The following is a 21,502-nucleotide window of genomic DNA, read 5'->3' as shown; positions in this document are numbered from 1 at the left end:
GATGCCCTTACAATTAGCAGTTATCCATCACAGTTGAGATGGGACACGTCGAAATGGTTTAATCCTCAGAACATGAATATAATGGCTTTATATAATTTTATATATACAGGCGGTCCCCTACTTAAGGACACCCGACTTACAGACAACCCATAGTTACAGACAGACCCCTCTGCCCACTGTGACCTCTGGTGAAGCTCTCTGGATGCTTTACTATAGTCCCAGACTGCAATGATCAGCTGTAAGATGTCTGTAATGAAGCTTTATTGATAATTCTTGGTCCAATTACACCAAAAATTTTGAAACTCCAATTGTCACTGGGGCAAAAGAAAAAAAATTGTCTAGAACTTCCATTATAAAATATACAGTTTCGACTTACATACAAATTCAACTTAAGAACAAACCTCCAGACCCTATCTTGTATGTAACCCGGGGACTGCCTGTAATTGTCTTCTATACATATGCATCCACTACAAGAAAATCGCCTTGTGGTATGAAATGCTGGTAGCAATAAACATTAGCACCAGTTCCCTGGCCGAATCTAATGTCATTATATAATCTGCCTCTACAAAACATCACAAGAAGTTTCCTCCATGAGGAGTCAAAAATACTTTCCCAATTACAAGTTCTTATCTTGCAGTCTCACCCTACTGACGCCTGATTCTGCACATGATGTGGCTTCCGTCTTCTGGGGTTTTGCTAGCTGGAACATTTTTTCAGACGCAGGACATGCACATATTTACTTAGGCCCCTTCCACACTTGCGTTGCAGATCACGTCAGAGTTTGATCAGGGTGCGATCGGGGTTTGGTCAGTGAAAAACGCACATTTTGCATCAGAGTTCAATCGGTTTTCAGTCAGTTTGTTCAGTGTCTGCTTTGAAATTGCATTGAAAAAGCGCATAAAAAACAATTTTAATGCAATTTCAATGCGTTTTTCACGCGCAGAAAATGCGCGTGAAAGGACTCAGGACTGAGCTCTATCTTTTCTATGGCAATTGATGCGTGAAAAATGCATTGCACTTGCAAGTGTCTCAGAGTGCAATGCGTTTTTGATGCATCTCCATAGACTTGTATGGTGCGTTTTTCACGCGCGTGACTTGCAAAAGTAGAGAATGTCGAGATTTAAACGCGCTTTAAAAAAACGTGCGTGTGTGCGTGAAAAAAAATGCAAGTCTGAAAAGACCCATTGATTACAATGGGTCATGGTGCAATGCAAGTTCTCCGTGTCAAAAGCATGCGCAGAAAACGCACGTGAAAAACGCAAGTGTGAAAGGGACCTTACACTCTCAGCCTGCTCTGGAAAATTCAGGAAGGTTGACAAATTTGTATAGGGCATAGTATGAGGTAGTCCAAGGGTCAGTTGTATTTTACAAACACCTTATTATAGGCCTATCTCTTGGCGGTTCTATCCTTCGGAACTGTATCTCACAGGCTTTAAAGGGGTGGGGCACTCTTACATAAGATGCCCATGTGACTTTACTGCCTTGAAGGAAATCTACCATTTGATTTGATGCATTACGAAGCAAGCATACCTTGAGACTGCTGAGACTGATGTAGGATCATATTTGGTTAATCCCGGAGCTGAGTGGTTTATATATGCAGGGGGCAGCATGGCGAGGACAGGGAAAGGGTGAAGCTATCAAATGAGGCAAAAAAACATAGGTACATATATATGCAGAGACATGTCTAATTGAACAGATTTAATGAAAAGTGGCCAACCCCTTTAACTAAACCATACACACAACCTTGTAGTATAATTGATCATGGTCATGTGACCCCCTACAGGATGGATAAAGTGGAAGCAGAATGAATATGCCATTGAAAAGCGAATTGTAGGCAAACCAATACTGTGTTAAAGAGGTTGGCCACTAGCACAAAACTTTACAAAGGCAAATACAAGACCCTAATAGGGTCACCCATTTAGGACTCTTGTGAAGTTTCTGGTAAGATGATGTGACCTACCAGCAGCAGGACTTTGGCCTTCCTGTGGAGTCCAGTGTCCTGTTGCCTACCGGCAGACATTGCTCGTTTCTTTGCACCCACCCCCAATCCAACCAATTATTTGGAAGGAAAGGGCTTTCACTGCCCCTCTTCATCCACCGAAAGACATAGGACACCGGATGTCACAGTCCTGCTGACCTGCCTGCTTTACCAGGGCAAATATTGTATTAGGGTCTTGTCCTTACCCTGATAACGTTTTGTGATAGCGGCCAACCACTTTAAATCTAGTGTTTCCATATAAAGATCATAAGTAAAACTTTTAGTCTACAAGTGTGTTTGATGACGGGATAAAAAAAATGCTGGATAGATATAATTTATAGTTCGGTTTAGATTAAATGGCCTAATAAAATATTGCTTTGTTTTTCTTTCATGGGCAATAAAATAGAAACTCAATCTTCCACTGCAAGGCCAGCAAATCTGTTGCTGAATTCGCACTGGGGCTGGTTTTCTAATGCACGGACTCCTTTGAGGTTTGACCCTTTCTTCCCCTTGTTCCCTTTTTTCTTAGACGTTGTAGCCTTAGTCCTACTCTGGAGTCGTTGCTGAGTGATGGTGGACATTGCAGTGTGAATACAGTCCTGATACAGCTTCTCCAGTGATGGACATGATTTAAACAAGTCTTCAGAGGAGGCTGAAGTCTTCAGCTTCTGCGTCAGAAGATAAACTAGAGAACCACTGTAAAGTCTGTGGAGAGAAAAATAACCGGTCATATTCTACTCAAGCAAGAGCAGTGTTTCAGAGTGGTCGTACACATAACTCTTTGGTCGAGTAATGTGTACCACCTGGATAAAGTAAGATGACAAAAACACTTCCATATGATGGGCGATTTTTGCTACAGGTTGTAACCATGTATTTCCCCCTTTGTAAAATGTGCAATATGTAGTAAATTCCACTTAAAAGCGCACTACTTATGCCTCTGCAGAATGTCTGCTGTGATAAACAGGTGTATCAGTCGCATGTGGATGTAATTAATGCAAACCTATTGTTTCCGCATCACCTGGGTATATGTGAAGGGTACGTCTGCCCATTGGGAATGTGGGTGGCAGGGAGCTTCAATAATGTCTCCCCACTCTGCACTGTATTCCCTCTCACTAACCAAGAAGCAGCAAATACAGGGCATGTGTAGGGAAGGAATACAGAATTTGGGATAAGAGAAAACTTACTAGTAGCTGTAGCAGTTTATGAAATTGGCAGAAGATGTGGAAAAAAATATAGTGTTTTATATAGTACAGTATTTTCGGGTGAGTTCAAGCCAACAGAAAATCACACTAGGATATGTGCTCACCTTATAGGGGTTGTGAGTCACAACCACAGCAAAAGCATAAATATCTGCTATAACTGATCTACCATAAGACTATGGGTCTAACACTCTTTGCTCAGTAAAAGAATTGATAGGTTTGATAGATCCAGACTGGCCCTCAGTCTTACGTGTGATATACAGCATTAAACCTGCGTTTGGTGCAGAAAACAAAACGTCTTAGCATTGAGAAACCTAATATATAATATGCATTTCACAATATTTGTCAAGGTATAGTAAATACAACAGAATGAATAAACATTATGTATGTTAATACTTAGGCCCTTAACACACTTGCCTTTGATGCACAGAACTTGCACTCTGATCCACTCTTGCACACTGATCCAATGTAATCAATGTTTTTTTTTTCAGACTTGCATTCTTTTTCAAGCACACATTTGTTTTAATGTGCATTTAAATTGCAGTATGATCTACTTTTGCAAGTCACATGTGTGAAAAATGCACCATGCAAGTCTATGGAGATGCTTCAAAAATGCATTGCACTGTGCAATGCAAGTGCAATGTTTTTTTCACTGATCAATTGCTATAGAAAAGATAGAGCTCAGTCCTGAGTCTTTTTCACGCCTGTTTTCTGTGTGTGAAAAACGCATTGAAATTGTCAAAAAAACATGCATGAAAAACAGACACTGAACAAACTGACTGAAAACTGATTGAACTCTGATGAAAAATGTCAGTTTTTTTCACTGACCAAACCCTGATCAAACTCTGACGTGATCTGCAAAGCAAGTGTGAAAGGGGCCTTAAGTTTTGTTTGCTATATATGATTACAATAAAAAGATAGATAATCTAGGAAGATATATGCTGCCAAGATTACCACCACTCACCACTAGAGGGAGATAATGAACGCAGTCTAACATGGGTATACTGTATTCAACAGAAAGAAATTCACTTTCTATTTTTCACTCCCACCTTCAAAAATCTATAACTTTTTCCATGTAAAGAGCTGTGTGAATGCTTGCTTTCTGCATTACAAATTATTAATATTCCATGCCGTGTACTGAAGCAGAAAACAATTCCAAATGCATTGAAATTGGTGAAAAACCGCATTTGCGTATTTTCTTGTTGGCTTGAATTTTACGACTTTCACTGTGCGCCCCAAATGAAATGTCTCCTTTATTCTTCGGGGATCACGGGGATACCAAATAAGTCATTTGCCAACAGCTCAGAGAGAAAGGAGCCTGGTGAAATGTCTAATAACATGACTCTTTACATACAGTCCCTGGATAGGCTAATCTCATAAGAGCTGAATCATCAAGGAAAATGGAAAGGTATGGAAATAGTTAAACTTTAGCCTCCTTATCTGTATGAGGTGGCCAGACCAAATACGTTGCTCACTAAAAGAGGAAGAGCAGAAACAAATGCACAAAAGTTGCTTTACTCAACCAAGTATATTTCAAAGTCTAGTATTATCACCTGCTCTATTCATTTCTGAAATAGAAAATTAGCTTGAGGGTCTGTTCACACATTCAGTTTTTCAGATGAAGTTTTTTTTTAACAAACCAGGAGTGGAGTGGGAAAAAAAAGAGCAGCTTCTCTCAATGATATGTTCTCATCCATTATCATTCACACCTGCTTTTGTCTTCAAAAATACATCTGAAAAATTGAATATGTGAACGTACCTTCAAAACTTTAGTAACTCTTTAAACACGGCCCCCAGGCTGGTTATTGTAGATAATATTGCTGTGTAATGATAAAGAACAGAACCCATCTCTTCCACCTTGATGGTACATCTTATACTGGTAGATACTATAGTTCTCTTATCTGACCTGGTGATATCCGGTTCTGGCAGCGGTGTGGAGAGAAGCTGATTAAAGTGGATGAATATGTGTAGGCAGCATTGCCATTGGCACAATATATGTGCATCTTCCAGATTCAGTCTCTTGTGCTGAGCACCTCCACTCCGCATCTTCCTGATCTGCTCACACACTAATGTCAGGGCTTCTTCATGTTCATCTAAGGCAAACAGAACAAATCTTAGCATTGAGTTAGGAATTAGCATATACATCAAGCCTCAGGTCTCCAGGTGGCATTCTCCATGTGCTGCACTGTGGTCTGGAGAGTCCATCAAGATCTGCTACCCACTCCATGATGAAGCCAGAATAACTATTTCTTTTTGCCATAACGAATGCACACTAAAATAGCTGTCTACATACTCCCAAATAAGGAATTTTCCTGAATGAGATAATATGAATGCTATTTTCCAAAAATGGCTCCTTACCTGTCCATCGACTGTCCCTAGTACTGAGGAACAAACAGCTATGATTTTCTAGTCTCAAGTCACATTAATATATAAATATTTTTTTTCCAAACCAGTTTTAAGAGCTGTGCCTGCCTATGTCTGTCACATCATTGCAGGTAGGGGGCTACAATAGTAGTCAAACCTTGGGAGGTTGGAGTCAAACCATGCAAAAGCTTTGGTTCCAAAGACAGCGGGTCTAGTTCTGGATCTTGCACTGTTGTATAGAGAGCTCCCTGTCTAGGTTTTATTGGAGGACAATGTAGATAATCACTAAGAGACTGGGGATGCTGGGAACCTGGCGTAGCCTAAATAAACTTTACCTGGTTTATTGTGCATGCTGCAGGCTTCTCCACACACAATTCCTATGATGAGGGCTTTGACATGATACGGTTTTACTTTGGGTTCTGCTTCTCTGATCCAGTAACAAACTATAGCCAGCAGAAGTTTATAGGACGGCGGCACAGACTCCAAGTCATTCATCTTTACGCCAAGGCCCCGGAGAAGCAGTTTCAATCGTATTTCTAATGGCAGCTAAAAAGAGTATAATATCAAAAGCCTTCTTAAAGTAGTATAATAGATTCAGCTGTTTTTTTTAAGAACGACAAGTTATACATTTTCTAATAATAAAATATTATATTAAACGGTCCTGTTTTCTTTCATGCACAGCTTTGTTATAAACAGCAGCCACTAATGTACTTCTTCTGCAGCATCCGCTTTCTACATTTCAGCACATTGGGGGATTACTGTATACACTTGCGTATAAGCCGAGTTTTCGAGCACATTTGTATGCTGAAAAAGCCCCCTTATACTCAAAGCAAGGGCTGGCTCGGATACAGGTTGTGATGCCTTTTGGACCCTCACCGATCTGACGTTGAGTACCTACTCCATGAATATGTTATTAATATATGTATCCTGAAAAATCCCTTAAAGAAAATCTACCACTTGTTTTCATGCATTATGAACCAAACATACCTTCAGAATGCTGTAGCTACACTGATGCAGAATCGTATCTTGTTTAATCCCTGAGCTGAATGGTTTTGCTGAAAAAACAATTATAATATTCAGGATAATAAATCACTGTCGCACCTTTGCTCGGCTCAGAGTTTCTCGTCTTGCACAGGAGAATGATGTAATCGCTAACAGGCTGCTGTGCATGAGTGATCCAGCACAGGTTGACTAGTCCTGTCTGGAACAGTGTAGACAACTCATGTAATGTACTGCAAGAAACATGCAATCCAGCTTTCCCAAGGTCCTGAATTTTATAATTGTTTTTTCAGCAAAACCACTCAACTCATTAAACAAGATATGCTGCTGCATCAGTGTAGCCACAGCATTCTCAAGGTATGTTTGGTTCATAATGCATGAAATCAAATGGTAGATTTCCTTTAAAGCTAAGACTTCACCACAAAGCTACAGATCTCATGGTAGATCTTCCTTCATTGCTCATAATGAAAGTAAATGCAGAATGATTGCAAACTGCAGCGACACAATAGGTCTTTACCTGTGGAAGTTTAGAGAGTGAAAGATCTTCACTGATATCATCAAAAGGATAACTTATCTCAACTTTAGATCTTCGTAGGTTATTCTCCAGCCTATCAAATTCATTAACATAGAGTTCCTTCTGTCTCTGAGACTCTGGTTGTGAATCATGGGATGAATTTAGGAGCAGGGCATAGATCAAAATACGAACAGGCTTTGTAATAAAATGAGCAGATGCCTTCTTGATGTCTTCAACCTGAGCGTGAAGAAACACTCTTCTCAACACCAACACATCACTAAGCAATGGTGGGAGTTGCCCTCTAGATAAAGCAATCTGCACCCACTCAGGCACTTTCAGCTTCACTGCGGTTGGAGAGACATATAGACCTTTTAGAAAAAATTGCTCAAGGTTTACAGTCTTATCAAGACTATATTCTTCCATGGCAGAATACAAGAGCCGTCTGACCGAGTCCCGATCCTTTGCTCGGAGATAGTTGAGCACATTTTCCATGGCTTCTTCCACATCTGAAAATGTAGATAACCAGTTCAGTAGACCATGTATTCTTGCATGTCTTCGTCTGCTATGGTTGGAATTGCCTACTGGCAAATGGATCTTACTGAAGAATGTTTCTAACGCTGGTAAGCTAATATAGTCATTTCCAGTAAGAACAGCAAAGAAAGGCAACAGAACTATATTGAGGTTATTGTAAACACGGCAGAGCTTCTGAGCGGAGAAACATCGAGCTGATATGTAACACTCCTGGGTTTCCTTTATAGAGATGATGTTTTTCCATTGGAAAGATTTCTGGGGATAATATCCGGCCTTTAGATCAAAGATGCAGAAGTCACTATCAAAGGAAAGTACAGGGCAGTCCCAGAGATTGGCCAACGCCACGATCTCACGATCCGCCTCAGAGAAACACTGGACAAAGGGCACCTTCAGGTCCCTCAAGACCTGAATACAAACCTCGCGACTCAGGAGAGGAAGAACGCTACCACCTTTGCCGTCCGCCAGGCTTTGTGCCATTTTAATCTTGTCCCTGATTCGCTGCTTTTGGGTTTCCAATTTTTTATCAGATATGTCACAGCCGCCATCAAACACGACATAGGCTTGTATGTTGCACAGGGACAAACTTTCAAAGAACTTATGAAGGACATCTGTGAATTTGTCATAGTCTCCGCCATGAACAAGATCCAGACCAGAGTCAAAGTATAACGTGTGATACAAGTTGTTACCGTCTATTATAAGTTTGGTATTATTTACTTTCACTTGACTGAAGAAGTCGCTCTCAGAACACACAAAGCTCATGAATCCTTGGATTCCCATGTTGAGGACAAGGGCTAAGGCTCTGCAATAACAATGAGACAAGTTACTTTCATGGTCACTAATAATACTGCTTTACATTTCATTCAAAGTGGTGTTCATGCAGAATTTTACCTACTTCCTAACAAGTTATTGCCCAGAACACAAGATCAGTAGAGGGGTTTAGGACCCATCCTTATTGTTACCAAGGGCTATGGGGAGTTGTTCTGTGTCACTTTTGAAATAGGTTTACAGTTATATATTTTTCTTTTATGTCAAATTCTAAAACAATTATGATATCTTAAAAAAACAGTAGAGCCAATCACTGGGTAACGTACAAGAGGGATTATTTAGGTTTGTTATTAAGCTTAATTCAAATCAAGGTTTAATCACCGGGGACGACAGGGCTATTTTAATATGAGAACGGTCAATCTGTGGAATAGCCTGCCTCAGGCGCTGGTCACAGCAGGGACAGTAGAGAGCTTCAACCAACATTGATGGTTATGTTATATAGAATTGTTTCCCCTAAATCCCTTCCTCATCCAATCCCTTCCCTTCCTTGGTTGAACTTGATGGACAAGTGTCTTTTTTCAACCGTATAAACTATGAAATTTGAACGTAACTCGGAACAGGTATATTTTATAATTGTAGCTCCAGACAATTTTCAAAGCTTTGAGCTGTCATGGGAAGAAGGACAATCAATAAATCATCATTACAGACACTTTATAGCTGATCATTCCAGTCTGGGGCTAAAGTAACATCCAGTGAGCTTCACCGGAGGTCACAGTGGGCAGAGTGATCCGTCTGTAAGTCGGGTGTCCTTACGTCAGGGACCACCTGTATATATATATATATATATATATATATATATATATATATATATATATATATATATATATTCTATGTTTTGCCAATGTTATACATTGTAAACACTTATCTTACCTCCTTAATGATGAAGTCTTGATAGGCTTTAAAGGACCAGACAGACAATATTAACAAATTAATTAATCTCCTTCTCAACTCCTGGAAAGTTTGGGGCTAACTCCAACAAAAGTTCCCTTTTTGGACGCCCCACAAAAAAGTGTAAAAAGCGTCAAATCATGTAACGACGTTGAGCCAAAAAATGCTTAAATTTAAGGCATTTGGAAGTTGATATACCCTGAAAAATATATTGAAGCTACTTCTTCAAATATGTGTCCTGCTATGAGAGCCATACTGTATTTATTGCCTCACTACTATAACCGCTCTCTTAGTTTGTTGTTTGCTTTGTGTTGTGTATGTTGCTTGTTTTTGCCTGCATCCTATTTGTCCGCCAATGATATAAGCAGTGTGAACAGGCCCTAATATGCAATCACTGCGGTGTGGAAGGTGTAAGTGACATTGTCCCTGTGCATCATCTAGTTACATGATCCCTCTATCCATTGTGCACTTACCATGTATAGTAGTAGGAATGAGCTCAATTAGGCGACATGATGCAGTGTTATACCAGGGCAAGAAGGATAGGAGTATACTAGTGAGCCGCCATGCCATGAAGCCGGGCAACTACATCACAAAGCAGAAGCTTGTGGAAGCATCAGGTGATCTGTCACAGTCTGCTCATCAGAGCTGAGTTCTCAGAAAAAGATCCGTCACGTGAAGCTCGGACGCGACCTGATGACGTCATCTCACAGGAGCCCCATGGCCGGCGCGATATGCTGACGCACGGTTTCCATGGATACTGAAGTGTAAACAAGGCAGTGACAGCGAAGAAAACATTGGAATCTCATGTGGAAATATCACTCGTGGAGCTAGAGGTACAGCAGCTATATCGCGATAGTTATACCGCTCCTGACATTATGTGTGTAGTAATGGTGCAGAACTGGAGATATAGATAGCATGGAGTGCAGACCAGGCTGATAACAGAGGACAATAGATGCATTGGATCTTGTATTAGGCACCTGAGAGACATGTAGATAGGGGGCGCCGCTGCTTCTTGTTATACACACTATAATTGCGGTACAGAAATAGTATTGACATGATATATAAACTTACTGACATATCACCTTACCTCACACAATTGATATATGAACATTGGGGGATATTTATCGGGGATTTTACGCCACTTTTCTTCCTTCCTTAACCTTCCTCCTAATTGGAGGTGTAGGGGGATGTGGCTGGTGGAGGCACAGGGGCGATCCTGCCTGCGTATTAGCCATTGTGTGAATGGTCGCAGGTTAATGTGTAGACGTCCGCCGGAGCCTCCTGATGCATCCCATATGACAGAGGGGGCACATCATATGATAAATATTCCCTATTGGGTGCCAGCAGGGGTGGGATTAATTTTTGTATGCAAGAGAAAATTCGTGAGAAAATCGTGAGAAAATTTATACCAACTCTAATAAACAATGAGCCACTAATAAAATGCTGAGAATGTATATTATGGTTCACTTCTTGCAGATGGCAGGAAATTGAAGCCTTGTGAGTGTAGGACTTTTTGCCATTGTTCAGTTGAGAAAGACTGGTCACTTTCCCTTTCCCATATATGTGTAAAGTATGGTAAAAGTCCACCGCCTCTCCACGTACCAGCAGTAACTAGATCAGAGAAATGGTGTGTCTAAGGTCTAAGGACTGCTATGCTGTGTCTGAAAGTGGTTTGAAGCCAGCGTCAATAATATCTCAGACTCTGCGGAGAGGAGTATTGGTGTCACCTTTCACGTCTGACAGACAGATAAGTCAGGATTGCTCCCTAGAGGGGTGAGCAGACCATCACCTGAGTAGCATAGCTACAAGGGGTGAGGTTACAGGGTTAAATAAAAGTGAACCAGAAGTCCACCAGGCCGCCCCCAAGGCATTGGTGTAATCTAGCACAAATGGAGAGGTAGCCGCCCTACAGCATAAAGTGAACACATTTTTTCAGTGTGGAGGTATGCCAGACATAGGATTGACTTAACCGTCTAAGGGTGATGGCACACATGGCGTTTGAATGCGTTTTTGGCCTGTTTTTAAGCAGTCCTTCAAACAACGCACGGGTTAAAAAATGCATTCGTTTTTTACTACTTTTTATCTACTGAATTTAGATAATTGGTCAAACCTGTCAAAAACGGATGCGTTTTCAAAAAACGCATGCAATTTTTGACGGACTACTTAAAAACTGGCCAAAAACGCGTTCAAAACATCACGTGTGCCATCACCCTTAGGCAGTCAAGAAAGGATTTTGGCAGAAGTGTCAGGACAGTCTGGAATAGATAAAGGAGGCAAAGGAGGATGCCAGTTTTGAAGACATGATCCTGACGACCAATGATACAGAGTTCACAAAGTCCTCTCAGTATTCCAGAGTATCTGAGTATAGTTGGTTTTTGGAATGTGTGTGATAATGTGGGGGGAAGGATATTAGGTAATTTACCAATATACATCTATAAAAAGTTCTGCACCGCTTTCTTGTAAAGTGAAGCCTCCTGTCTTTTACCTCATCAGCCAGACCATAAAATGGCCGCAGATGGAAGGTCATGTGATCTCTATCTGTCCATGAACAATGGCCCTGCCATGACCTTGATCTTATATTCATGAATACTATCATAAGGTCCTGGCAGGCCGATTGCTCATGGACTCCTTTAAGGCTAAGTAGAAGTTTTGGATCAGCAGGAATATAGGTCCCCAAATAGTGTATGGCATATTCTGCCTACTTAAAGGGGAAGACTGATTGGAGGTCAGACTTCTCCTCTTAGGGTAAGGTCAAGGAGTTTGCATTTGTGAGCATTTAATTTTAAGTTGATAATATTTCCATATGTACTAAATTCTGGGAGATGTGACATAGAGTAACAGATTGTCTGTGAATAGCTAAGATCTTGCACGTTGTGGAGCCAAGCGCGATGCCATGTATGATCTGGTTGGCGCTTATGGCATTCGCCTGTGGCTTAGTTGCTAACAGATACAAGAAATGAGACAGAGCCTTGTCTTGCCCCATTGGCAATATTGAAAGAATCTGAAAGGGTGCCATTAACTCTTACTTGTGCCTTGGGGTCACAGTATAAATCCCTAATGCCCCCTATACCCACCGTGCATAAATCTGCCTCCAAGAATTCCCATTTCACGCCGTTAAAAGCTTTCTCCACTGTGAGTAAGCGCTAGCACCGATAGCTATGGTTTTCTATTAGGGATCTCAGTCCAGTACAAACCCCAACTGGTTTTGGTGAATGAGGCTTGGGATAATAGGTGGATACGCAAGGCCAGCATTTTAGCGCACATCTTGACATCCACATTTAACAGTGGGATTGGTCTTTCCTAGTTTGAGAAGGACACAGTAGCCCCCACAGTAGCCAATATAGTAATAATGCCTACACAGTAGCCAATATAGTAACAATGTTACCACAGTAGCCAATATAGTAATAATGCCTCCACAGTAGCCAATATAGTAATAATGCCCCCACAGTAGCCAATATGGTAATAATGCCCCCACAGTAGCCAATATATTAATAATGCCTCCACAGTATCCAATATGGTAATAATGCCCCCACAGTAGCCAGTATGGTAACAGTGCCTCCACAGTAGCCAGTATGGTAACAGTGCCCCCACAGTAGCCAGTATGGTAACAGTGCCGCCACAGTCTACAAAATACACTAGTAACTGTGCCCTACAGTGGCCAATATAGTTATGGAAGCCAATACAGTAACAATGCCCCCACGGTATAGAAACTAGGTATATTATGTAGTAAAAGTCCCCCCAAAGTAGCCAAAATAGTATCAGTACCCACATAGAAGTTATTACTATGTCCCCACAACATAGTAAATATATATAGTATATAAAATAAATGGAACATGGTGCTTTATAGAACACCTGAAATATGAGACCTATTCATATAATAAGGATTATTATAAAATGTAACTTTTATTTGTTACAAGTTAAAATTGTTTTGTGCAACGGTAAGTGATATTAAAATAAGACTAGCGTTATAGAGCTATAAAGTATCATCATTTATGTACAAAGTAAGTCTGAGTGATGTTACATTAGAGAATAGAGGGAAGTGGCAAGTAGCTAATGTACTTAGTTTGTTAATGAAGTACCGAGGCTCCAATCAGAGAAGTTACCAACTGAGGACACTAGGGGGCACTGTTGTCCTCATGTTTGGTACAGAATGAGTATAATTTAGTAAAGACTGATATACTTGATTCAATGCACAATAATCAACGTATTGAACCAAAACTACGGTAATAGTCACATGTATCCTCTCATGCAGTCTCACCTCTAGAAATACTGTTGTAACATATCCTAACTGCAGTGTTTAGCCCATTTAAAATGGTCAAAATAGCCCCCCCCAAACATGTTTTGCCTCTAACATGGCATTATCTGGGGAGAATGGGGCTATAGTGGCGAAACATGTTGGGGGGACTAATTTGGCAATTCTAAATTTACAATTGTTTTTTTTTTATTGTGCATTGAGTTAAGAATATCAGTTTTTAATAAATTATACTCATTCTGTATCAAACATGTGGACAACAGTGCCACCTAGTGTACTTCATTGGTAACTTCACTCTTTGGAGCCTCAGTACTTCAATATTACACTGGAGTATAATTGTTAGAGTGGTTTATAATAAATTGAAGAACAAACTAAGTACATTAACTAGTCACCACTTCCCTCTGCTCTACTTATAAATAAATGATGATACTTAGCAGGTAGCTCTAGTCTAATTTTAACATCACTTCCTGGATACACAAAACAATTTTAACTTGTAATAAATTAATAAAATAAAAGTTACATTTTGGAATAATCCTTTGGTATGAATAGGTCTCATATTTTTGGTGTTCTATAAAGTATCCTGTTTCATTTTGTGTTTGAACCTACCATTACTTTGGTTTTGTCCCTTCTATATATTTGTTTCCTTTTTTCTTATTATACACTGCTCAAAAAAATAAAGGGAACACTTAAACAACATGGTATAACTCCAAGTAGATCAAATATCTGTGAAATTAAACTGTCCACTTAGGAAGCAACAGCGATTGACATTCAATTTCACATACTGCTGTGCAAATGGAATGTACAGCAGGTGGTTCTGCCGGTGGGGACCACAGACGTCTTCTCAGTAACAATGCTTTCTGGCTGATGTATTTGTCAATTTTGAATGTTGGTGGTGCTTTCACACTTGTGGTAGCATGAGACAAGCTCAGGTAGTGCAGCTCATCCAGAATGGTACATCAATGCAAGCTGTGGCAAGAGGGTTTGCTGTGTCTGTTAGTGGCTGGAGGCACTACCAGGAGACAGGCCAGTACACCAGGAGAAGTGGAGGGGGACCGTAGGAGGGCAACAACCCAGCAGCAGGACCGCTACCTCCACCTTTGAGCAAGGAGGAACAGGAGGTGCACTGCCAGAGCCCTGCAAAATGACCTCCAGAAGCCACAAATGTGCAGGTATCTGCACAAACGGTTAGAAACTGACTCCATGAGGACGGTATGAGGGCCTGACGTCCACAGATCGTGGTTGTGCTCACAGCCCAATACCGTGCAGGACGCTTGGCATGTGCCAGAGAACACCAGGATTGGCTAGTTCACCACTGGCGCCATGTGCTCTTCACAGATGAAAGTAGGATCACACTGAGCACTGGAGAGTCTGGAGACGTCGTGGAGAACGATCTGCTCTGTGTAACATCCTTCAGCATGACCAGTTTGGCAGTGGGTCAGTAATGGTGTTGGGTGGCATTTCTTTGGAGGGCTACACAGCCCTCCATGTGCTCTCCAGTGGGAGCCTGACTGCCATTAGCTACCAAGATGAGATCCTCGGGCCATATGCTTGTGTGGTTGGCCTTGGGTTCAGGACAATTATAGTAAAAATGCCCCAACAGTAGCTAATATAGTAACAGTTCCCACACAGTCGCGAATAGTCACAGTGCCCCTACTGATATGTCTTTGTAACTTTCCATATTTATTTATTTGTTTCAATATTTCTTTATTGAGATTTTTTTTTAAGATTTTATATCAACATTACAACATCACTTGAATGAAGCCCAGTAAGCGGTAGGTAAGGCTTTATACTTACAAAGAGGATAAATCTCAGTCATGTAGCCTTGTTCTATGGAGCGGTATGGATAATACAATGGCTAGGGATGTGCGAATGGTACACAGCCACATTATGTCTGGTATTGTATTGGTCTTAAAAATAATACATCCCCCCAATTCCACCACAAACCTCCCAGTTTATGCTGGAATAGGGAGGTAAGTATCTTCTGTAGAGTTATATTAAAAGTCAGACCACCCATGTGCCAACTGGGGACATATAAGGTTTTCTGTCAGAGATCCACAGTATGACTGACCCCTCCAGCTGTAACTGAGCTGCTACCATTTAGTCATTGGCAGGACTTTGCCTTTGTTTGTCCTCTATGATTAGATAACCTATTGTGCTCATATCCATTGATTACTCACTTTACAGCAACCATTGTATCCACAGGAGCTAATTACAGGCCTTGCATCTTTCCTTCACGTCTTGTAAAATCATTTCTGAATTTACCAACTAAACACAGTGTCTCTGTAGGAGAGCAGGCAGCGAGCACTTCTACTGTACAGTATAATTAATGTCACTTCATTACCTCTATAATTTACAAATCTTACCCCCGTCATGTTATTTCTCCTCATTCTCTAACATCACACATTGCAGTATTTTATCCATGTGAATCCCCATGTGTCACAGACGCTGTTTACGTAAAAAAAAATCAGAATAGTTTATAAAATTGTGTAAAAATATAAGATAGTCAGATAGTGATGGTTGGTTTCCGTGAGGCCTCCAGTCTCCGCAGAGTTAGTTCCTGTTAATGACTTTGTAATAGCATGCCATTAGCCGGGGACTGAATAAATCCAAACACAATGAAAGGGGCTTATTAGGCGGAGAATCAACGCACGTATTTGTGTTCAGCTGCAGGAGTAGAAATTAGATTGTAATTGTGACACCCCCTGCTTAACTTAATGATGTCCAGATGAATTGATCTCACTTGTACTGACCCTCCAGTATAATGTAAGGCTAACTCCAGACCATCGGTAAAGAATTGCGTAGAAGGGCAACAACCCAGCAACAGGACCGCTACCTCCACCTTTGTGCAAGGAGGAACAGGAGGTGCACTGCCAGAGCCCTGCAAAATGACCTCCAGCAGCCACAAATCTGCATATGTCTGCACGAACAGTTAGAAACCAACTCCATGAGGATGGTATGAGGGCCCAACGTCCATAGATGGGGGTTGTACTCACAGCCCAACACCATGCAGAAGGCTTGGCATTTAGTAGAGAACATCAGGATTGGCATATTCACCACTGGCGCCATGTGCTCTTCACAGATGAAAGCAGGATCACACTGAGCATAGAGGAGCATAACAGAAACCACAATTGGAAGGTATTCTGCTCCCCTATAGGTTACATGTATAGAAGACATGTGTCCATTTTTCAAAATGGCTAAAATTCCCCAGGCTGCAGCTCTATTTTCACCTTTGTAAATAATTTTATGGCGGAGCAGGTGTTGGAGCGAATGTTTGCAGGCAATAGCAGAATTCTGGGATTAAAATTCACCTCTTAGCTCTTAGTTGGTGCATTCAGGGGGGTGGGGCTTATATTAAGACGAGCTATAATTCTCTTTCCCATCTTGGTATTTTGGTTTGAGGTGTGAATAATAAGGGCTTGTTTTCCATTGATTTATATATATTATTAGTTGACTCTTTAACCCTTTGTCTGAAGTGGACGGACCTCAAAAGGCTTTCAGATAGGAGAATGAAGCAGAAACAAATGAATGAAGTATATTATATACTTATAGTTTATATACTTATAGTTTACTATTATCACCTGCTCTATTAATTTCTGAAAAAAATAGCTTCAAAGCTTTAATTACAGTTTAAAAATGATAGAATACTGTAGATCCAATGTTCATAGGTCCAAATTAACTTTCTAGCATAACCTGCTGACCAAGGGCTAATGTGTGTCATGATACCTTGCTATGCTGTGCCCTATATCAAGCTGTAAACTGTTTTAATAGATTTTCTTTCTGTTTCCCTAAAGGTTTAATCCCTTTAATTATGGACTTCACACTGTCATAGGATTTTCTAAAAGGATCGGTTTATGAAAAATGCTATAATGCCAAACTACAAGGAATCTCAGGGGAGAAATGACGCTCGCCCTCTCTCTGCCTGCACAGACACCTTAATTGCAAAGCGATATTTGATACAGCAGCGGCTCGGGAGAGGAAGCTTCGGAACAGTCTATCTTGTGTTAGACAAGAAGGCAAAAGAGGAGGAAAACATGTAAGTAACTGGGAGCGTTTCACATCAGTTCTACACTAATCTGTACCACTGGTCAGAGTTATTTCACAATCACTTTTGTAAATGAATGCAAAATCTATGGTAATATTGGAAATTTGGCAAAAATTAGGGATGTAAGACTTGTGGCTGAAATTTCAGAATGAACTCTAAGGAATGAACTCTAAGGAACTCTAAAGAACTTTAATGCACTCTAAAGAACTCTAATGCACTCTAAGGGTACATTCACACAGCCGTATACCGGCCGGCTGGGCATACCGCTGGGTGCTGGAGAGGAGGAGGTGACCCCTCCCCCTTCCATAGAGAAAAGCGCTGCACGGCCACACACACGCGGAAAGATAGAGCATGCTCTATCTTTTCCCGAAGTACGGCGGGGAATGGTTCCACACATGTGCTGTCTATGGGGACGTATATGCGACTGAAAATTTGCTGGGGTCCCACTTAAGGCTTTACATAAGGAATCCATGGGGGTAGGGGGAGCTGTATCTAATGTATCCATAGGGTGTTAGGGGGGCTTTATATAAAATAACTATGCGGTGTCTGTTTGGTATGATAAACTAAGTAATATTTTAGGGCAGTGATGGCGAACCTTTTGGAGACAGAGTGCCCAAGCTACAACCTAAACCCACTTATATGTCGCAAAATGCCAACATGGCAATTTAAACAGTAACTTATTGATCCCTGCTGTATTACTTTAATTTAATTGTATTAGCGTCCCGAGTTCACCATTTCAATAGAAAGATGATTTCGAAATTTGCGTTGAAGCTTCCCTCCAGGGTTCCCTGAAGAGGAAGAATCAGGGGATCCAGAGCAGGAGCTCCAACGACAATCCATCTCTATCCACAAATTCTTGCTCCTCCTGTAGCCAATGATGTCGCTTTAAAATAGCGCATGACACGTCCTGGGCTGTATTGGACCACAGGAGAAAGACTTGAGTTCTATCTGGCAAACTGTGTTGGTGTGAAGGCCTGGGTGCCCACAGAAAGGTCTCTGAGTGCCACCTCTGGCACCCGTGCCATAGGTTCGCCCCCACTGTTTTAGGGAAAAGGGGCCCACTGAGGCTCTGTTGCCCAGGGGCCTACTAAAACCTGGAGCCGACCCTGGCCATTTCCTTTAATGACAAGTGGAAGGAATATAACGTGAAAGATGAGAATGAGCTGTACTGACTCTTCCAGAGACTGTAATCCTTAATAAAGAATCAGAAGCTAATGCGCTGCTGTCAGTTGTTCTAGCACTTCAGAAACTACAAAACATTTGATTTGGTTTCCCCCATGATCCAGAATACATCAGGAACATATGATGTATTCTACCTATAGGGAGGTCCCCATAAATGTATACACACCTGCTGACAGTCTCCCTTTCCCTACTAGAGCTCATTCCTCTGTTATCAGTCTTCCTAGAGGTAGTTTTCAGTATTATTCGCAGCAGATTTTCTGCAAATCACAATCTCACTTCCTCTCTTGTACCATGCAGTTAGTGCCTGCGGGTACCTAGCCCACTACACTACCATGAATGGCACATGGAAGGCCGGAGACCCTCTCACAGAGTTTCCAGTCTGGACTGTAATGTTCTTATCCTCCCTGGACCATTTCTAAGGGAAGTCTTTTCAGTTGCTGCGGAGAGAAGCAGCAGGATCACGTATTTGAGAGAAAAAGTCTACTTATAATGGGAACATATTACCACATTTTTAACAGTTCTCGCCACACTGTGGGGGTCCTGAATTTTTCCGATTTGCACCGAATTTCCCCGGGTTTTTGGCGCAGTGTGCTGGCTCCCTATATACTGGGGCAGAATACAGTGTGACTGGGAATTGGTCCTGGTGCTGTGTTCCTGTATGAAGTTTGGTTCTAGTACTCTACTTATGTATTTAACTGCATACTGGTCCTGTATTTATGCGTTAAGCTTTGTTCTGGTGAAGTATTTATGTAAATTGCTATTATAATAATTCATAACAGGCACAATATTATGATTTGAAAGACTGCACATTTTAATTAAAAGTGAGACACTGTATATGTAAAATTTAATTTGGGGGGAGCAATGTCTATGGCAGTAATGGCCAACCTATGGCACGGGTGCCAGAAGTGGCACTCGGAGCTCTTTCTCTGGGCACCCAGGCTGCCATCCCAGGACACAGTTCATCAGACAGGACTTGAATCTTCCTGCAGTCCCAGACAACTTGAGATGATGCTCTTTTAAGGCGACACATCTTTGACTGATTGGAACTACATGCCAGATTACCTTTTACCTTGCTGGCCCCATGATTCTTCTGGTACAGAGAGACCTTGGAGAGAAGCTACAATGATGTATGAATTTGTCCTCCTGCTTTCAAGTATATCGGTGTAGTCGGGGGCCGATGTGATTGAATGTTGTGGAAGAGCAGGGAGCAATAAGTTACTGTTTAAATTGTCTTGATGCCACTTTTATGGTAAATAAGTGGGATTTGGTTGTAGTTTGGGCACCCGGTCTCTAAAAGCTTCGCCATCACTGGTCTATGGTAACTTTGTGGGACAGTGCGGCATACACTATAATCCATACAGAAATGTGTGTCTCTAATATTTTTAATTTGTTGGGGCTGTTTATGCTAAAAATTGGAGCACATTGTATATACACTCACCGGCCACTTTATTAGGTACACCTGTCCAACTGCTCGTTAACACTTAATTTCTAATCAGCCAATCACATGGCGGCAACTCAGTGCATTTATGCATGTAGACATGGTCAAGACAATCTGCTGCAGTTCAAAACGAGCATCAGTATGGGGAAGAAAGGTGATTTGAGTGCCTTTGAACGTGGCATGGTTGTTGGTGCCAGAAGGGCTGGTCTGAGTATTTCAGAAACTGCTGATCTACTGGGATTTTCACGCACAACCATCTTTAGGGTTTACAGAGAATGGTCCGAAAAAGAAAAAACATCCAGTGAGCGGCAGTTCTGTGGGCGGAAATGCCTTGTTGATGCCAGAGGTCAGAGGAGAATGGGCAGACTGGTTCGAGCTGATAGAAAGGCAACAGTGACTCAAATCGCCACCCGTTACAACCAAGGTAGGCAGAAGAGCATCTCTGAACGCACAGTACGTCGAACTTTGAGGCAGATGGGCTACAGCAGCAGTAGACCACACCGGGTGGCACTCCTTTCAGCTAAGAACAGGAAACTGAGGCTACAATTTGCACAAGCTCATCGAAATTAGACAGTAGAAGATTGGAAAAACGTTGCCTGGTCTGATGAGTCTCGATTTCTGCTGCGACATTCGGATGGTAGGGTCAGAATTTGTTGTCAACAACATGAAAGCATGGATCCATCCTGCCTTGTATCAACGGTTCAGGCTGGTGGTGGTGGTGTCATGGTGTGGGGAATATTTTCTTGGCACTCTTTGGGCCCCTTGGTACCAATTGAGCATCGTTGCAACGCCACAGCCTACCTGAGTATTGTTGCTGACCATGTCCATCCCTTTATGACCACAATGTACCCAACATCTGATGGCTACTTTCAGCAGGATAATGCGCCATGTCATAAAGCTGGAATCATCTCAGACTGGTTTCTTGAACATGACAATGAGTTCACTGTACTCAAATGGCCTCCACAGTCACCAGATCTCAATCCAATAGAGCATCTTTGGGATGTGGTGGGGGAGTGATGGGAGATTCGCATCATGGATGTGCAGTCGACAAATCTGCGGCAACTGTGTGATGCCATCATGTCAATATGGACCAAAATCTCTGAGGAATGCTGCCAGCACCTTGTTGAATCTATGCCACGAAGAATTGAGGCAGTTCTGAAGGCAAAAGGGGGTCCAACCCGTTACTAGCATGGTGTACCTAATAAAGTGGCCGGTGAGTGTATTTTAATGCTTCGCCCTGTACAACAAATTACCTAGAATCAGCTGTGGCATCCAAAAAGTGAAACAATT

At 41.6% G+C, this 21,502-nt stretch overlaps 2 protein-coding genes across 6 annotated transcripts in view; one reads left to right on the top strand and one right to left on the bottom strand.

Annotated features, from left to right (window-relative positions):
* Nucleotides 1-1,685: 1,685 nt before the first annotated feature.
* Nucleotides 1,686-10,014, bottom strand: ASTE1 (asteroid homolog 1). Of its 3 annotated transcripts, XM_072153482.1 has the most exons (6): nt 9,772-10,014; nt 7,058-8,384; nt 5,877-6,087; nt 5,084-5,270; nt 4,937-4,997; nt 2,546-2,683 (listed from the first exon to the last, which is right to left on the bottom strand). In XM_072153482.1, the coding sequence occupies exons 2-5, from the start codon at nt 8,360-8,362 to the stop codon at nt 4,958-4,960; spliced, it is 1,743 nt and encodes a 580-aa protein (XP_072009583.1). In that variant the 5' UTR covers nt 8,363-8,384; nt 9,772-10,014; the 3' UTR covers nt 2,546-2,683; nt 4,937-4,957. The 3 variants fall into 3 exon arrangements, with proteins under 3 accessions (XP_072009581.1, XP_072009583.1, XP_072009584.1); XM_072153480.1 differs by lacking the exon at nt 4,937-4,997 and having other exon boundaries at nt 1,686-2,683; nt 9,772-10,011; XM_072153483.1 differs by lacking the exons at nt 2,546-2,683; nt 4,937-4,997 and adding an exon at nt 2,692-3,448.
* The window catches only part of NEK11 (NIMA related kinase 11), a 168,175-nt gene continuing 156,668 nt past the window's right edge, over nt 9,996-21,502 (top strand). For all 3 annotated transcript variants that reach the window (XR_011855881.1, XM_072153484.1, XM_072153485.1), the window contains exons 1-2: nt 9,996-10,131; nt 17,342-17,583. Coding sequence is in view for 2 of the 3 variants with exons in the window: in XM_072153484.1 (XP_072009585.1) it covers nt 17,402-17,583 (182 nt within the window). In the remaining variant the exon portion in view is untranslated. The remainder of the gene's footprint in view (nt 10,132-17,341; nt 17,584-21,502) is intronic.

Source organism: Engystomops pustulosus, chromosome 5 (genome assembly GCF_040894005.1).
Source record: "Engystomops pustulosus chromosome 5, aEngPut4.maternal, whole genome shotgun sequence".
Lineage (NCBI taxonomy): Eukaryota > Metazoa > Chordata > Amphibia > Anura > Leptodactylidae > Engystomops > Engystomops pustulosus.
Note: the sequence above shows the minus strand (reverse complement) of the source record. Positions and strands in the feature narration are given on the sequence as shown.